The 17,795-nt window shown below is 40.7% G+C and overlaps 1 protein-coding gene across 4 annotated transcripts in view; it reads left to right on the forward strand.

The window, feature by feature from the left end:
* Positions 1-17,795, forward strand: part of LOC133555160 (sodium-driven chloride bicarbonate exchanger-like) — a 123,153-nt gene that overhangs the window by 25,126 nt on the left and 80,232 nt on the right. For 3 of the 4 annotated variants that reach the window (XM_061904692.1, XM_061904693.1, XM_061904696.1), the window contains exon 3: positions 13,260-13,341. In XM_061904692.1, the coding sequence (XP_061760676.1) occupies positions 13,260-13,341 (82 nt within the window). Of the gene's footprint in view, positions 1-2,300; positions 2,524-13,259; positions 13,342-17,795 lie in introns of those variants that run through there. The other variant, XM_061904695.1, reaches the window with a different exon arrangement.

Here is a 17,795-nt window from a genome sequence, read left to right on the forward strand (position 1 = left end):
GGAAACCGGGTCGAAAGTCTGTCCTCTACCGCTGGCAACGGACGAACTGGCACCGGCTGAGACGAGATCCAGGGTTTAAGTCAGGTGGTTGATTCGCAACAGGTAGGCTTGGATGATTGGCAGCACATCTGGAGCTAATGACGGGGTCGGAGACTTACAGACACAAGAGGGGAGAGGAGTAGGAAAACGAGGGAAAAAAGCAGGAAAACTGCCCTCATGACATTTAGGAACACATACACAATTCGCAAAGTCTAAACGCTCTGCTTAAAGGCCTACTGAAACCCACTACTACCCACCACGCAGTCTGATAGTTTATATATCAATGATTAAATATTAACATTGCAACACAGGCCAATACGGCCTTTTTAGTTTACTAAATTACAATTTTAAATTTCCCTGGAGTTTCGTCTTGAAAACGTTGTGTAATGATGACGTGTTCGCAAGACGTCACGGGATGTTAGGAATATGACCGCTACAGACACACACAGCTAAAAGTTTTCTGCTTTAACGGCATAATTACACAGTATTTTGGAGATCTGTATTGCTGAATCTTTTGCAATTTGTTTAATTAATATTGGAGAATTCACAGTAGAAAGATGGAGTTGGGAAGCTTTAGCCTTTAGCCACACAAACATACGCTGATTCCTTGTTTAAAATTCCTGGAGGTGAAACTTTCCTATGGATCAGAGCGCGGTCAAGCCAACATGGATCCCGACCACATGTCAACCAGCAGGTTTCGGTGAGAAAATTGTGGTTAAAAAGTCAGTTCTTACCGGAGACAAGCTGAGCTTGTGCCGTCGACTTCCCTGAGACACTGTGCGTCAAGACACCCGTGGAGACACCCTTTCGACTATCAGGTACTATTTAACTCACTAAAACACTAGCAACACAATAGAAAGATAAGGGATTTCCCAGAATTATCCTAGTAAATGTGTTTAAAAACATCGGAATCTGTCCCAATGCAAACGCGTTTTTTTTTTTACCATTTTTTTTTTCTAGTCCGTCGCTATTAATATCCTCAAACACGAATCTTTCATCCTCACTCAAATTAATGGGGAAATTGTCATTTTCTCGGTCCGAATAGCAGTTTTTGTTGGAGGCTCCCATTAAAATTAATGTTAATATGTGAGGAGCCGGGCTTCACGGTGGCAGAGGGGTTAGTGCGTCTGCCTCACAATACGAAGGTCCTGCAATCCTGGTTTCAAATCCAGACTCGGGATCTTTCTGTGTGGAGTTTGCATGTTCTCCCCGTGAATGCGTTGGTTCCCTCCGGGTACTCCGGCTTCCTCCCACCTCCAAAGACATGCACCTGGAGATAGGTTGATTGGCAACACTAAATTGGCCCTAGTGTGTGAATGTGAGTGTGAATATTGTCTGTCTATCTGTGTTGGCCCTGCGATGAGGTGGCGACTTGTCCAGGGTGTACCCTGCCTTCCACCCGATTGTAGCTGAGATAGGCGCCAGCGCCCCCCGCGACCCCGAAAGGGAATAAGCGGTAGAAAATGGATGGATGTGAGGAGCCCCCACACGTGTGACGTCATCGTCTGCGACTTCCGGTAGAGGCAGGGCATTTCTCTTAACACCGAAAGTTACAAACTTTATCATGGATGTTCTCTACTAAATCCTTTCAGCAAAAATATGGCAATATCGCGAAATGATCAAGTATGACACATAGAATGGACCTGCTATCCCCGTTTAAATAAGAAAATCTCATTTCAGTAGGCATTTAAGAAGCCTACAAATTGCAAATGAGGACCCGTCACTTATTCAGAAGGAAGTAAAGGGAATTCAAAACTGAACCAAGCAGGAAACAAATAACAAAATAAGGGTTAAAAATAGGAAATAAAGACGGAACAAAGAAAACCCCAAACCAGTAGATCAGACTGTCAAGTGTACCGTGACACTGTATTTTTTTAAGGCTAAACTTAAGAAATCAGTTGAGATCAAATACCTATTTTCCATATTTTACTTTGTATCGTCCTGAGAGCAGGAGAAAGGGTAACAGGTTTCATCACGACCAAAAGTTGAAAGGCTCCCTGGTTGATGTAGCATTGAAGTTGTTGATCTGAAGCTCAGACTGCAGGATTCATTTCTCCTTTCGTTCTGGAGTTAACTGGTGGATGTGAAACAGTTTGAAGCCCAAATTGTGCAACATTAGCTCCACCAGTTGTTGGACCGTCCCTGACCCAAAACTTAGGTAGGAAAATCTACAAGGCTCAGCAGAGAGAGAGTGAGAGAGAGAGAGCGAGAAAGAGAGAGACAAGCTGTGCTCACATCAGGGTAGCATTGCTGATGTCACAGCGCTAATCCCTGCTAAAGGGGGAGGTTGATGTGGGGATTGGTGGAAGGATGCTAGTCACAACCATTTGACCCTGGATGAGAGGAATGTGAGCGTCTTGTAGTCCGAGCTTGAGGCACGACGCACCATCGTTCATTCTACCTCTGCCCTTGAGCACGGTTCTTAGGGAACATCCTGCTACCAACATGCTATCAACAGACTACAACAAGGGATTTATCCAGCAGGTAGGACACTGTGATTTATTTTCTTTGGAAAAAGGCCTGCAAAGGGGACAGGAAGAACTGTTGGTCCCTGAGAGCTTTGCGCAACAGATGGGACTGTTCTGGTTTTATCGCAATGACCTCAGGAATGGAAATGTTTACCTAATATAGGCTCCAGCAACCCCTGCTACCCCAAAAGGGATAAGCGGTAAAAATGGATGGAGAATTTTTTTTTTACATAGAGATGCTCTCAGTGCAGATTGCCATGGTAAACATTTGTAGGGGTGAAAAACCATGACGATTAAAACAGCTATGACCAATCACAGAGGTCCTTAGCATCACTGGTAATCTGTCTTCCAAACTGTAGAATCGAGCCATGCAGAATGTCCATTAATGCAGATTGAGAGTAAATAGACATGAAGTTATTTGCCTGTCAATCTTAGTACTTTTAAAGTAGTTGCTATAGTATTCAACCGTCATCCAGCAGATACACTATTACTGTTATTTACTATTCGGCGAAGATTAATAAATTGCCATGGCTTATTAATTTTAACACAGTTTGATTAAGAAACAAGCCATGGTTACACATGCACGATTCATCCAGGAGCAGGAAGAAATTAATTCATTTATTCCAACCATGTCACTATTACTGATAATTCATTCAAATGGAGTTTATTATTTTAATTTAACCCTAGTGGAATATGTTGATTAAATGAATGTTTTCCTGGACAAATGCTAAATAAAGTTTGCTTGAATAGCATTGAATAGTTATTTTGGGTGGACCAACCTGGAAAGGGAAAAAGCAGAAAAAAAAGCAACAGTATGTAATAATGGGATCATTTCAGAAAAAATATTAAATGTTGACTGGAACAGATCTCCAGCCGTCATCGTGTGGGTTGCAGTGACATTCGATACAGGGCGCATCGTAGCAGGTTTGACTCTGGTTTGTTGTTTCAATAAACATAGTTTCTTGCCAGTAACATAGTGGCTGCGTCGTCCGCAAGGGGTCATCTCACTCTGGGTCTCTCTCGTCGCGTTCGTGGTCTTCCTTCTCGGGTGATTCCTCTCCTTCTTCTGCCCCGATTGTTCCTCCTTCTCCCCTTTTATGCTGCAGAAGAAGATGTAGGGATTGAGAGCAGGTGTGTGAACTACGCACCTGACTCTGATGGATGCAGTGTCGCTCCAGGCGTGCCCCGCCTCTCTGCTCCGCTGCATGCTCCGCTTCCTGGCCGCCATCTTGGGCAGGACCACCGTTTGTCTGAGCCCGCTGTCGGCTCGTCGGCTCCGCCTCTCCACATTGACAATAATGACTAGTATTAATATGCTTGGCTTTTTGGTCTTTAACTGTAACGTCTTGTATTACATATTTTTATTATATTTTCCAAACTCTTTATTCTGGGATGAGGTGGCGACTTGTCCAGGGTGTAAACCACCTTCCACCCGAATGCAGCTGAGATAGGCTCCAGCACCCCCCGCGACTCCCCCTACCTTGGGTACAAGCGGTACAAGCGGTAGAAAATGGATGGATGGACACTCTTGACTAAGTGTCTTTAATCCCGTTGATTATTGCATGTGATTATATTTTCATTTGTCATTATTTTTTGATTCACTTTTATTACCTTTTTTGATCCAGCTTTTTTAACACTTTTTTTGTCTTTATTTTGTATTTAAACATTGTTATTATTTTTTATTTTGTTACTCTTTTACATTTTTTATTTTATTTTAACATTTACATTGGTTCTATTGCTACTCATATTTTCATTTGCCATTTTTCTTCTATTTTGTCACTGCTAAATTATTTAATATTTTATATTCTATTGTTTATTTTTTTAATCAACTATCTCTACAATCTCCATTCATTAGGTTTTTATTTATTTATTTTCTATTTAGCATTAATATTTATTCAATCCCCATTCCTAATTTAACTCACATATACTATACCAACCGGCATAGCTCGGTTGGTAGAGTGGCCGTGCAAGCAACTTGAGGGTTGCAGGTTCGATTCCCGCTTCCGCCATCCTAGTCACTGCCGTTGTGTCCTTGGGCAAGACTTTTTACCCACGTGCTCCCAGTGCCACCCACACTGGTTTAAATGTAACTTAGATATTGGGTTTCACTATGTAAAGCGCTTTGAGTCACTAGAGAAAAGCGCTATATAAATATAATTCACTTCACTTGCTAATGCTAATTTATGCTATTTTCTAAATGTTTATTAATTTCCTGTCTTCGTATTTTATTCTTCACTTATCCATCTTTTCAACACATTTTCTTTCCATCCATCCATTTTCTACCGCTTATTCCCTTTCGGGGTCACGGGGGACGCTGGCGCCTATCTCAGCTACAATCGGGCGGAAGGCAGGGTACACCCTGGACAAGTCGCCACCTCATCGCAGGGCCAACACAGATAGACAGACAACATTCACACTCACATTCACACACTAGGGACCATTTAGTGTTGCCAATCTTTATTCATTATTTTATTTTATTTTCCCTCGTCTCAACATAAGTTATTCATCTATTATTTCACAATATGAACACACTCGAATATACTCGAGATATGGAGCAGGAGTAGAAATAACTAAGTTGTCTTTCTTCCAGCTCCTTTTCGGACATGCTAAAATGTGTCAGCATGAAGTTAAAGGTGCTAAGCCTAAAGCACCCATGTACATTTTTACATACACTATATACTGCAACTAGTATTTCTTCTCAATTGATGCACATACAGAAACACGTGACCATGTCTCTTCATCACGCTTGGTCGCATGCCCGCCCCTCCTCCACCTCATCCATCCCAATTCCCTTGCAGTCTTGTTGGTCACATGATCCCTATCCTGCCCCGCAGCCCGCATCGTACATCACAATTCAAGAAGAGAGGATTTATTTATTTTCCTGGATTAAAATAAACAACAACATTCAAAAATCTGTCATATTTACCCCTACCCAGGATGGTAGGTTCAGGTAGCTGTACCATAGTCGTCTATAAATAGAACGAGGCATGCTAGGAGGAGTTTTTGGCTCATCTGTCAGACTGATGAGTCTAAAGCTGTCCACTTGTACTTAGTTACTGTACACGTACTTAATGTGTATTATATTATATAAGACACCCTGTCCCTATAGTCAGGACATACAGTATCACACACTTAATCATATAGGCCTACTGTACATGCTTGAATTATTTCAATGTAATCTATGATTCATTATTTAAACAACATTTAATAATTTTTTAACCATTTTAATTAATGAAATACACTACTTGATAAATACACTGAGCATGATAATTAATATTACATTGAATAACCATTAAAAAACTAAAGTATATTACTTTAAAAAAAAAATTACACAAGGAGGCTTGTGAAGTTTTGTTTCTTTTTAAATATTAGTGGGATTGTTGTGGCTGATTAACAAGAATGTGTGTACAATTGATTACAAATGCAAAAGTAGTACAGACCGTTTTATTTAAGTTAATCAATCAATCTATGTTTTTTTATATAGTCCTAAATCACAAGTGCCTCAAAGGGCTGCACGAACCACAACGACATCCTCGGTAGGGCCCACATAAGGGCAAGGAAAAACTCACCCTAGTGGGACGTCGACCCCCCCCCCCCCCCCCCCACCCCCTAACCCCAGGGGGCCGAAAGCAATGGATGTCGAACGGATCAAACATGATATTGTGAAAGTCCAACCCATAGTGGATCTAACGTAACCGTGTGAATCAAGTCCAGAGTGGTTTCAATATAGTAGCGAGAGTCCCATCCAAAGTGGAGCCAGCAGGAAACCATTCTAAGTGGAGGTGGATCAGCGGCGCAGAGATGTCCCCAACCGATACACAGGCGAGAGGTCCATCTTGGGTCCCGACTCTGGACGAGCGCTCCATCCTGGGTCCCGATTTTGGACAGCCAGTACTTCATCTATGGCCACCGGACCGGACCCCCTCCACAAGGGAGAGGGGGATATAGCAGAAAAAGAAAAGAAACAGCGGATCAACTGGTCTAAAAAGGGGGTCTATTTAAAGGCTAGAGTATAGAGTTTTAAGATGAGACTTAAATGCTTCTACTGAGGTAGCATCTCGAACTGTTACCGGGAGGGCATTCCAGAGTACTGGAGCCCGAAAGGAAAACGCTCTATAGCCTGCAGACTTTTTTTGGGCTCTGGGAATCACTAATAAGCCGGAGTCCTTTGAACGCAGATTTCTTGCCGGGACATATGGTACAATACAATCGGCAAGATAGGCTGGAGCTAGACCGTGTAGTATTTTATACGTAAGTAGTAAAACCTTAAAGTCACATCTTAAGTGCACAGGAAGCCAGTGCAGGTGAGCCAGTATAGGCGTAATCTGATCAAACTTTCTTGTTCTTGTCAAAAGTCTAGCAGCCGCATTTTGTACCAACTGTAATCTTTTAATGCTAGACATGGGGAGACCCGAAAATAATATGTTACTGTAATCGAGACGAGACGTAACAAACGCATGGATAATGATCTCAGCATCGTTAGTGGACAAAATGGAGCGAATTTTTGCGATATTACGGAGATGAAAGAAGGCAGTTTTAGTAAAGCTTTTAATGTGTGACTCAAAGGAGAGAGTTGAGTCAAAGATAATACCCAGATTCGTTACCGAGTCGCCTTGTTTAATTGTTTGGTTGTCAAATGTTAAAGTTGTATTATTAAATAGAGGTCGGTGTCTAGCAGGACCGATAATCAGCATTTAATCTCACATTAAGAGTACTACATTTATGTTATCATGCTCCACCAACCTGTGGTGTTTTTTAAATGTTTTGAAAAATGTAACACACAACTATAATCTCTGCCAACTTTTCTGATCTGCAACAGAACATACGTTTTAGCACGCCAAAGGTGAACTCTGAGAGATGTGGTGCCATACAAATAACTGCGATTGTGAGCCGGCATAATAAAGCTGCAAAAAAATGCATGTTGCAAGAAGTTTTTTCATATGAAGAAACTTACATTATTTAAAAAAAAAAAATGCAAGCAAACACCAAATTAAACAATTTTATTTGTTTTAATGATCCTTCAAGTCATCCAGCAGGTATAATATTAGGAAATGACAATGATGAATGGAGCATATGTCTAATATTTTTTTTATTTCTGACTGTCTAAATATGTTGACGCATACTGTACATATGTTGATGTACATGATTCTCTCTCCATCGTCTGTTTTTGCAACGGGAACGTCTCCGGCTCTCAGCTATTTGTGCATAATTGTGCCAATTTGTACATCCCTTTCGAACTTGCTTAATATAGACGCAAGAACAGCGCCCGCTAATTTATTATATTTGAAAATATATTTGCATCGTCTAGTTTTGCACTGTGATCGTCTCCTTCTTACCGTCAGGCTTGCCCCTGACGGTTTGGTTGTGTTTTAGTTGTTCCTGTGTGTGTGTAGTATTTCCTGTCTTTATTTCTTGTCGGCGCTCTTATTTTGTCTGTTTCCTGTCTTTCTCCCTGAGCGCTGTTTCCCCTCAGCTGCGGCTGATTGGCACATGGCCACACCTGGTGTCAATCAGCCCGCTCCTATTTTTACCTGCTTTGTTCCTCCAGTCAGTGCTGGATTATTGTCGCTCCTGTCGTGTCAATGTCATTTTCTACCTGTCGTTCCTACTGGTGGTGTGATTGCAGAGTAGTGGTAAGCTATATTTGGTAGATGTTTGTAGCTTACTGTTCTTTGTTTCCTGCTTCCGATTTGTTTGTTCATAGCCTGGTTTGTTATTTGCCTCGTGCGTACCTTTTGTTTGTACCCTTTGTTTAGTTTTGTTTTAGTGTTTAAATTAAAACCATGTTTCCTTATTCAATGCCTGCCTCCTTCTCTGCATCTTGGGGTTCGTCACAAACTAATTCTGACACTTACAGCTATTTGTGCATAACTATGCCAGTCTGCATGTCCCCTCTGAACTTGCTAAATATAGAGGAAAAACATCCATCCATTTCCTACCGCTTATTCCCTTCGGGGTCCCGGGGGGCGCTGGTAACAGAGTCCGCTAAATTATTATATTTGCATCTCCTCCTCACAGTATTGTAGGCGTTCAGATAATTCAGATAATGAGCACATATTTTGCATACTCATGACAGCAAAAATCTATTTTCAGCTATTTTGCTCATTTAGAGTTGCAATCCTCAGCTCACAAGCTCCGTAGTTTGCACGTGTTTAAGTACATGCAAGCCTTTAGGAGAGGCAAGGCCATTTTATTTTTAGCTCAAAATTCCAAAATGCAAATAAATCATAAACAAACAAACAAATCATCATTAAAATAATTATGATTTAATTCATTTAACCCTTGTGTGGTGTTACATTACAAGCAAAAAGTCGAGATAAACTTCTTTCAGTTGTCATATGCACAGCAAAAAAGAAAAGTTTTCAGCCTAGATTTGAATATTGCCAAAGTTGACACTTGTCTCACATATTCTGAAAGACAGATTCAGATTTTAGGAGCATAAAAGGTAAAATACAGCCTAACCATGTCTTGTCCTGACTCTGGACACCAGTTAGTAGACCACCACCAGAGGTTCTCAGAGCCTGAGATGCTTCATGGAGTTCTAACATATCAGAGTTGTATTTTGGCACTAGACCACGTAAAGACTTGTATAAAAGTAGAGCTGTTTTAAAGTCTTTTTTCTGGGCAACGGGAAGCCAGGGAAGTGACCAAAGCACTGGACTAACAAGGTCGTATTTCCTGGTTCTAGTTAGGACTCGAGCAGCAGCATTCTTGATGGCCTTACTGCAGCTGCTTCCCGGCTTATTTAGAGAGCCCAGTGAGAATGTCATTGCACCTTTCACACTCCTATTCCTATTTCTTTGACTTCAGCAATATTGGCGTTAAAAAAGCTACCATTGTAATTGATCTAATGTAGCTGTTAAGTTGATTTTTTTGTCCTTTATTACCCACAAGAAACCAAGAGCTATTCTTGGGTGCTGATTAATGCGAAGGGCTACCAGTTTGATACACACTTAAAAAACTGTATTTCTGTCCGTCATTCCGTCGCACATTTTTTTTCCTTTTACGGAAGGTTTTTTGTGGGGAATCAATGATGAAAAAAAACACTTAATCGAACGGTTTAAAAGAGGAGAAAACACGAAAAAAATTAAAATTAAATTTTGAAACATATGTAGTTTATCTTCAATTTTGACTCTTTAAAATTAAAAATTTTACCTAAAAAAAAATAGAAAAACTAGCTAATTTGAATCTTTTTGAAAAAAATTAAAAAATAATTTATGTAACGTCATTAGTAATTTTTCCTGATTAAGAGTAATTTTACAATTTTGATGACATGTTTTAAATGGGTTAAAATCCAATCTGCACTTTGTTAGAATATATAACAAATTAGACCAAGCTATATTTCTAACAAATCATTATTTCTTCTAAATTTTCCAGAACAAAAATTTTAAAAGAAATTCAAAAGACTTCGAAATAAGATTTAAATTCGATTCTACAGATTTTCAAAATTTGCCAAAATACATTTTTTTGATTTTAATCACAATAAGTTTGAAGAAATATTTCACAAATATTATTCATCGAAAAAACTGATTTTTATTTATTATTCTTTACTACAACAACAACAAAAAAATTTACTTGAACATTGATTTAAATTGTCAGGAAAGAAGAGGAAGGAATTTAAAAGGTAAAAAGGTATATGTGTTTAAAAATCCTAAAATCATTTTTAAGGTGGTATTTTTCCTCTAAAAATTGTGTTTCTGAAAGTTATATGAAGCAAAGTAAAAACATCCATCCATCATCTTCCGCTTATCCGAGGTCGGGTCGCGGGGGCAACAGCCTAAGCAGGGAAACCCAGACTTCCCTCTCCCCAGCCACTTCGTCTAGCTCTTCCCGGGGGATCCCGAGGCGTTCCCAGGCCAGCCGGGAGACATAGTCTTCCCAACGTGTCCTGGGTCTTCCCAGTGGCCTCCTACCGGTTGGACGTGCCCTAAACACCTCCCTAGGGAGGCGTTCGGGTGGCATCCTGACCAGATGCCCGAACCACCTCATCTGGCTCCTCTCGATGTGAAGGAGCAGTGGCTTAACTTTGAGTTCCTCCTGGATGACAGAGCTTCTCACCCTATCTCTAAGGGAGAGCCCCGCCACACGGCGGAGGAATTTCATTTCGGCCGCTTGTACCCATGATCTTATCCTTTCGGTCATGACCCAAAGCTCATGACCATAGGTGAGGATGGGAACGTAGATCGACCGGTAAATTGAGAGCTTTGCCTTCCGGCTCAGCTCCTTCTTCACCACAACGGATTGGTACAACGTCCGCATTACTGAAGACGCCGCACCGATCCGCCTGTCGATCTCACGATCCAGTCTTCCCTCACTCGTGAACAAGACTCCTAGGTACTTGAACTCCTCCACTTGGGGCAGGGTCTCCTCATTCCACCCTTTTCCGGGCGAGAACCATGGACTCGGACTTGGAGGTGCTGATTCTCATTCCGGTCGCTTCACACTCGGCTGCGAACCAATCCAGCGAGAGCTGAAGATCCCGGTCAGATGAAGCCATCAGGACCACATCATCTGCAAAAAGCAGAGACCTAATCCTGCGGTTACCAAACCGGAACCCCTCAACGCCTTGACTGCGCCTAGAAATTCTGTCCATAAAAGTTATGAACAGAATCGGTGACAAAGGACAGCCTTGGCGGAGTCCAACCTTCACTGGAAATGTGTTCGACTTAGTGCCGGCAATGCGGACCAAGCTCTGGCACTGATCGTACAGGGAACAAGTAAAAACAATAAATGAATTTATTCAAACAAGTGAAGACCAAGTCTTTAAAATATTTTCTTGGATTTTCAAATTCTATTTGAGTTTTGTCTCTCTTAGAATTAAAAATGTCGAGCAAAGCGAGACTAGCTTGCTAGTAAATGAATAAAATAAAATGAAAAATAGAGGCAGCTCACTGGTAAGTGCTGCTATTTGAGCTATTTTTAGAACAGGCCAACGGGCGACTCATCTGGTCCTTACGGGCAACCTGGTGTCCGCGGGCACCGTGTTGGTGACCCCTGATCTGGAAGGATTCATACTATTAGCTGATCAAAGGGCAATTGAACAATGGGTGTCCCAGAATTGACCTCTGAGAAATTCCACAGGTCATAACCATTTGGAGACACAGTTACACATTCCAACAAAGCATGTCCTGTTAGTGAGATAGGTTTTGAAGCAGTTAAGATATGGTCCACTGCAGTCAACTGTGTCAAAGGCAGTGCTCGGGTCCAGCCGAAGTAAGACTGAGTCTGTGTTCTGGCGGATATAATTTTCTACCTTTATCAGAGCTGTTTTAGCGATGTGGTGGGGCCTAAAGCCCGATTGTAAAGTATCAAACATATTGTTAGGCAGGAGAAAACCACTAAGCTGGTGGTATACAATTTTTTCAAGGATTTTGCCAAAAAAAAGCGGTTAGATATGGGCCGATAGTTGTTCTGTAGAGTGGCGTCAAGACTACTCCTCTTTAAGAGGGGCCTGATGACAGCAGTTTTTAAAGGGGCCTATGACGATTTCCCTGTTTTTTCTGACTCCTTTTCGAGAGTACTTTTGTCATTATTTTTAGTTAAGTTTTGCTCTGTGTTAAGGTCCTCTTACGGCTAAGCCCCTCATGATAATCATGTCATCTCACTGTGACTACAGTATATGACATACATCTGACTGTCAGGCTTGCCACTGACAGTTTGTTTGTGTTTTGGTTTTTCCTCTGTGTGTGTTTAGTATTTCCTGTTTAGTTACTGTCAGCGCTCTTATTTTGTCTGTTTTTTTTCACTGTGCGCTGTTTTCCCTCAGCTGCGGCTGATTGGCACCTGGCCCCACCTGGTGTCAATTAGCCCGCTCCTATTAGAACGTATTTTGTCCTCCAGTCGAGTGCTGGATTATTCTCATGTCGATGTCGCTCTTGTCGTTGCTGCCTGTCTTGTCGTGTTTTGTCACGGTAAGCTTTAATTAATTGCGTTTTTTAGATTCCTGCCTTTTGTTCCCTGCTTCCAAGTTTGTTTTCATATTTCATGTACGACTTCTGTTTCCTGCTCGTGACCTGCTAGCTTCCACACTACGCCTTTTTGTTTTTGCTAGCTTCTATGCTAAGCTCTGTTTATTTTCTAGTTCCCATGCTAGCTCTTTTTGTTTGTTATCCGCCCGTGTGCGCGCTTTTTGTTTGTACCCTTTGTTTATTTTTGTCTTAGTGTTTTAAATTAAATCATGTTTTCCTGCAAAATGCCTCCCTCCTTCCCTGCATCTCGGGGTTCGTCAACAACTATGACACTGACTTCACTATTTATTATTATTTGTATTTTGAATGCTATTATTAATGGGGTGTGCTGTGAATAAGTTCAAAACAGGAAATGAACAAAAGTGTTAGCACTTGCTATGCAATGGAAAACAGGTAGGATTAAAATAGGCTCTGCTTCTTCCTACTCCATTTCAAACATGTTGAAAAGAGAAACTGGAAATTTTTATGTATCGTGTTTTAAGTGCATGCATGTTCAATATAAACTCAAACCATGAACCATAGTATCTTCTTGCCAGAGGCGCTGAAAAGCATTGTTTTCAATCTTGTGTGAAGAATGACTAAAATACATGCCTATAAAGGCACTCAGTAGGAGAATGTGAAATATTACGATGATGCAGAGTTCTACTTTACAAGTGACATAGCCTCCTACTTTGAGCTCTTATGAAAGAAACCTTCTAAAAATGATACCTTTTAGATGTATTTATGGTCTTTCTGAGACCTGAATTCAGCTCTATTCATGGGTCGTTGTTTTTTTGTGTGTCAGAGGACTGATGAGGAAGCAGTGGTGGATCGGGGTGGAACGCGCTCCATGCTGAACACCAACTTTGAGAAGGAAGAACTGGAAGGTAACAACCCCGTTTGTGTTCTAACATCATTCATTCCGACAAACCATGCATGGCAATGTTGGTGCCAGGCAAGGTTTTTTCACACAACACAATGTTGGCACCAACACGAATACAACATAATACCGTGGACTATTCATCCTGAAAAGTGAAATAAAAACAGTCAGGTTCTTGCTTTTACAAAGTCAACCTTTTTTTTTTACCTGTTTTTTTCTTTCAACATTTTATTGCCATCTAACTACACAAACAGGTGGTTTGTGCTTGGTAGGCGCAAAAAAGACCAACTTTCATTATCAAAAATGTTCCATTTTTTAATTTATTTCAATGTTCTCTTTTTTATTATTAAAAATAAAAAAAATGCCCTGCGATGAGATGGCGACTTGTCCAGGGTGTGCACCGCCTACCGCCCGAATGCAGCTTAGATAGGCTCCAGCGACCCCCCGCGACACCATTAATTGATTGATTGATACTTTTATTAGTACATTGCACAGTTCAGTACATATTCCGTACAATTGACCACTAAATGGTAACACCCGGATAAGTTTTTCTACTTGTTTAAGTCGGGGTCCATGTTAATCAATTCATGGTAACCAAAAGGGACCTAAAAGGTCACCAAAAGGGACAAGCGATAGAAAATGGATGGATGGATGGATGGATGGATGGATGGAAAATGAAAAAAAGTGCCTTTAATATTTCCCTGACTGTTATAGTTGCACAATATTCGTTGCACTCCAAAGGGCTGGAGTGCAACCCTGAGTTGTTGCAATTCACCATTAAAAAGGAAAGAAGCAGGTCAATATTGTGATTGTCAATTCTCGTCCTGGATTTGGGACAACACCACAGTGTCAAAATGACTACACCTCAGGCCTGATCCACTAAGATCCAAATAACACATGCTAAACATCATGTGCACATTATAAAATTAAACTATTGTCATTAGGGGTTGTGGGAAAAAACGATTCGATTACGAATCGAATCTAATACGTTGTGCGATTCAGAATCGGTTCTCATTTTTCAAAAATCGATTTTTTTTTTGTTATTTTTTTTAATCAATCCAACAAACCCCTAAACAGCAATACCATAACAATGCAATCCAATTCCAAAACCAAACCTGACCCAGCAACACTCAGAACTGCAATAAACAGAGCAATTGAGAGGAGACACAAACACGACACAGAACAAACCAAAAGTAGTGAAACAAAAATGAATATTATCAACAACAGTATCAATATTAGTTATGATTTCAGCATAGCAGTGATTAAAAATCCCTCATTGACATTATCATTAGACATTTATATAAAATTAAAAAAAAGAACAATAGTGTCACAGTGGCTTACACTTGCATCGCATCTCATAAGCTTGACAACACACTGTGTCCAATGTTTTCACAAAGATAAAATAAGTCATATTTCTGGTTCGTTTAATAGTTAAAACACATTTACATTATTGCAATCAGTTGATAAAACATTGTCCTTTACAATTATAAAAGCTTTTTATTAAAAATCTACTAGTCTGCTAGCATGTCAGCAGACTGGGGTAGATCCTGCTGAAATTCTATGTATTGAATGAATACAGAATCGTTTTGAATCGGAAAAATATCGTTTTTGAATCGAGAATCGCGTTGAATCGAAAAAATCGATATATTATCGACTGGTGACCCCAAGAATCGATATTGAATCGAATCGTGGGACACCCAAAGATTCGTAGCCCTAATTGCCATGTTGCATGTGATCTACTAAGACTGTGTACAATTGATAAATGGTGGAGACCGCCCTATTTAATTAGAATAGGTTGAAGCTCATGGTTGTGACTATGATTATCCTCAAAATGAATATAATTTGAGTTTATAAGTTACACAAATTCTATTTATTTTCAGGGTAATCAGAGTCACAACCAGTTTTACGTATCATTGCAGCAACTATGTTTTCTAATGGGGTGAGCACTACTTTATCTCTGGTCTCCTCGCCCGTTTTGGCCAAATCCGTTTTCTTCTTCGCCTTCTTCCTGATGTAGTACCACTTAAACAAATAAATAATAAATAAATGGGTTGTACTTGTATAGCGCTTTTCTACCTTCAAGGTACTCAAAGCACTTTGAAACTACTTCCACATTTACCCATTCACACACACATTCATAGACTGATGGAGGGAGCTGCCATGCAAGGCACTAACCAGCACCCATCAGGAGCAAGGGTGAAGTTTCTTGCTCAAGGGCACAACGGACGTGATGAGGTTGGTACTAGGTGGGGATAGAACCAGGGACCCTCGGGTTGCGCGCGGTCACTCTCCCACTGCGCAACGCCGTCCCACTTATATTTAATCTGCATGCAGATTAATGCGTGAGTGCACTTACATTTTGTATACGATGTTTTTCTGGATTTTAGCAATTTTTGTAAAAAATCCACACTCGTCTTAAAGGCCTACTGAAATTAGATGTTCCTATTCAAACGGGGATGGCAGTTCCATTCTATGTGTCATACTTGATCATTTTGCGACATTTCCATATTTTTGCTGAAAGGATTTAGTAGAGAACATAGACATAGTTTGCAACTTTTGGTCGCTAATAGAAAAGCCTTGCCTTTACCGGAAGTCGCAGACGATGACGTCACCCGTTGATGGGTCCTCACATCCTCACATTGTTTTTAATGGGAGCCTCCAACAAAAAGTGCTATTCGGACCGAGAAAACATCAATTTCCCCCTTAATTTGAGCGAGGATGAAAGATTCGTGTTTGAGGATATTGATAGCGACGGACTACAAAAAAAAAAAAAAAAAATCAAGTTAATAAAAAATAAACGCGATTGCATTGGGACGGATTCAGATGTTTTTAGACACATTTACTAGGATAATTCTGGGAAATCCCTTATATTTCTATTGTGTTGCTAGTGTTTTGGTGAGATTAAATAGTACCTGATAGTCGGAGGGGATTGTCCATGGGTGTCTTGAGGCCAGTGTCTGATGGAGGTCGATGGCAGCTGTATGGACGGCACAAGCTCAGCTGATCTTCGGTAAGAGGCGACTTTTTACCACAATTTTCTCACCGAAAACTGCTGGTTGACATTTGGTCGGGATCCATGTTCGCTTGACCGCGCTCTGATCCATAGGAAAGCTTCACCTCCGGGAATTTTGAACAAGGAATCACCGTGTGTTTGTGTGGCTAAAGGCTAAAGCTTCCCAACTCCATCTTTCTACTTCAACTTCACCATTATTAATTGAACAAATTGCAAAAGAGTCAGCAACACAGATCAATCAATCAATCAATCAATGTTTACTTATATAGCCCTAAATCACTAGTGTCTCAAAGGGCTGCACAAACCACTACGACATCCTCGGTAGGCCCACATAAGGGCAAGGAAAACTCACACCCAGTGGGACATCGGTGACAATAATGACCCAGTGGGACGTCGGTGACAATGATGACTATGAGAACTTTGGAGAGGAGGAAAGCAATGGATGTCGAGCGGTTCTAACCTGATACTGTTAGAGTTCAATCCATAATGGATCCAGAATAATTATGCGGTTAAAGCAGATGACTTTTAGCTGTGTGTGTGCGCAGCGCTAATATTTCCTTACAGTCCGTGATGTCATGCGTATACGTCATCATTACGCGACGTTTTCAACAAGAAACTCCCGGGACATTTAAAATTGCAATTTAGTAAATTAAAAAGGCCGTATTGGCATGTGTTGCAATGTTAATATTTCATCATTGATATATAAACTATCAGACTGCGTGGTCGGTAGTAGTGGTCATTTACTTCAGGAGGAAGAGGACCCCAGTGATGCACATCACCATTCAGGGTTGAGAGGTCGGAAGAGGTACTAGAAGTACAGTACCTTGAACTTGAAGTCTATCCCAGCTGCATTCCGGCGGAAGGCAGTCTACAACCTGGACAAGTCCATTTCTGCATAAGCTGGTTTTGACAGAATTGACATCATTGCATGTTGCACGTCGCTGTTATCATGTGCATGCCAAGCTTTTATGAAAATAAGACTTTGTCCACCTTTTTTGTGTTTCCTCATAGCCTGAAGCGATAGGGTAGGAGTTCCTCTCTCTCTGGTTGAGAGCTAAACTTGTCAAAATGTCAAAAGTCCAAATAAAGACATTCACCTCGATGTGATGTCACGACTGCAAAACCCAGCACAAAAAACATCCAAAACTGCGTGCAACTTTACGCCAAAATAAATGAATCTTATGACTTGATACCTATGCATCGTTTAAAGGCCTACTGAAACCCACTACTACCGACCACGCAGTCTGATAGTTTATACATCAATGATGAAATATTAACATTGCAACACATGCCAATACGGCCTTTTTAGTTTACTAAATTGCCATTTTAAATTTCCCGTAGGGTTTCCTGTTGAAAATGTTGTGTGACATCACGGACTGTCCGTAAATATTAGCATAGCACCATTTGCGACTAAAAGCCGTGTCTTTTCATTGCGCAAGTAAACAGTA

The sequence above is a fragment of the Nerophis ophidion genome, linkage group LG06, assembly GCF_033978795.1.
Source record: "Nerophis ophidion isolate RoL-2023_Sa linkage group LG06, RoL_Noph_v1.0, whole genome shotgun sequence".
Taxonomy (NCBI): domain Eukaryota; kingdom Metazoa; phylum Chordata; class Actinopteri; order Syngnathiformes; family Syngnathidae; genus Nerophis; species Nerophis ophidion.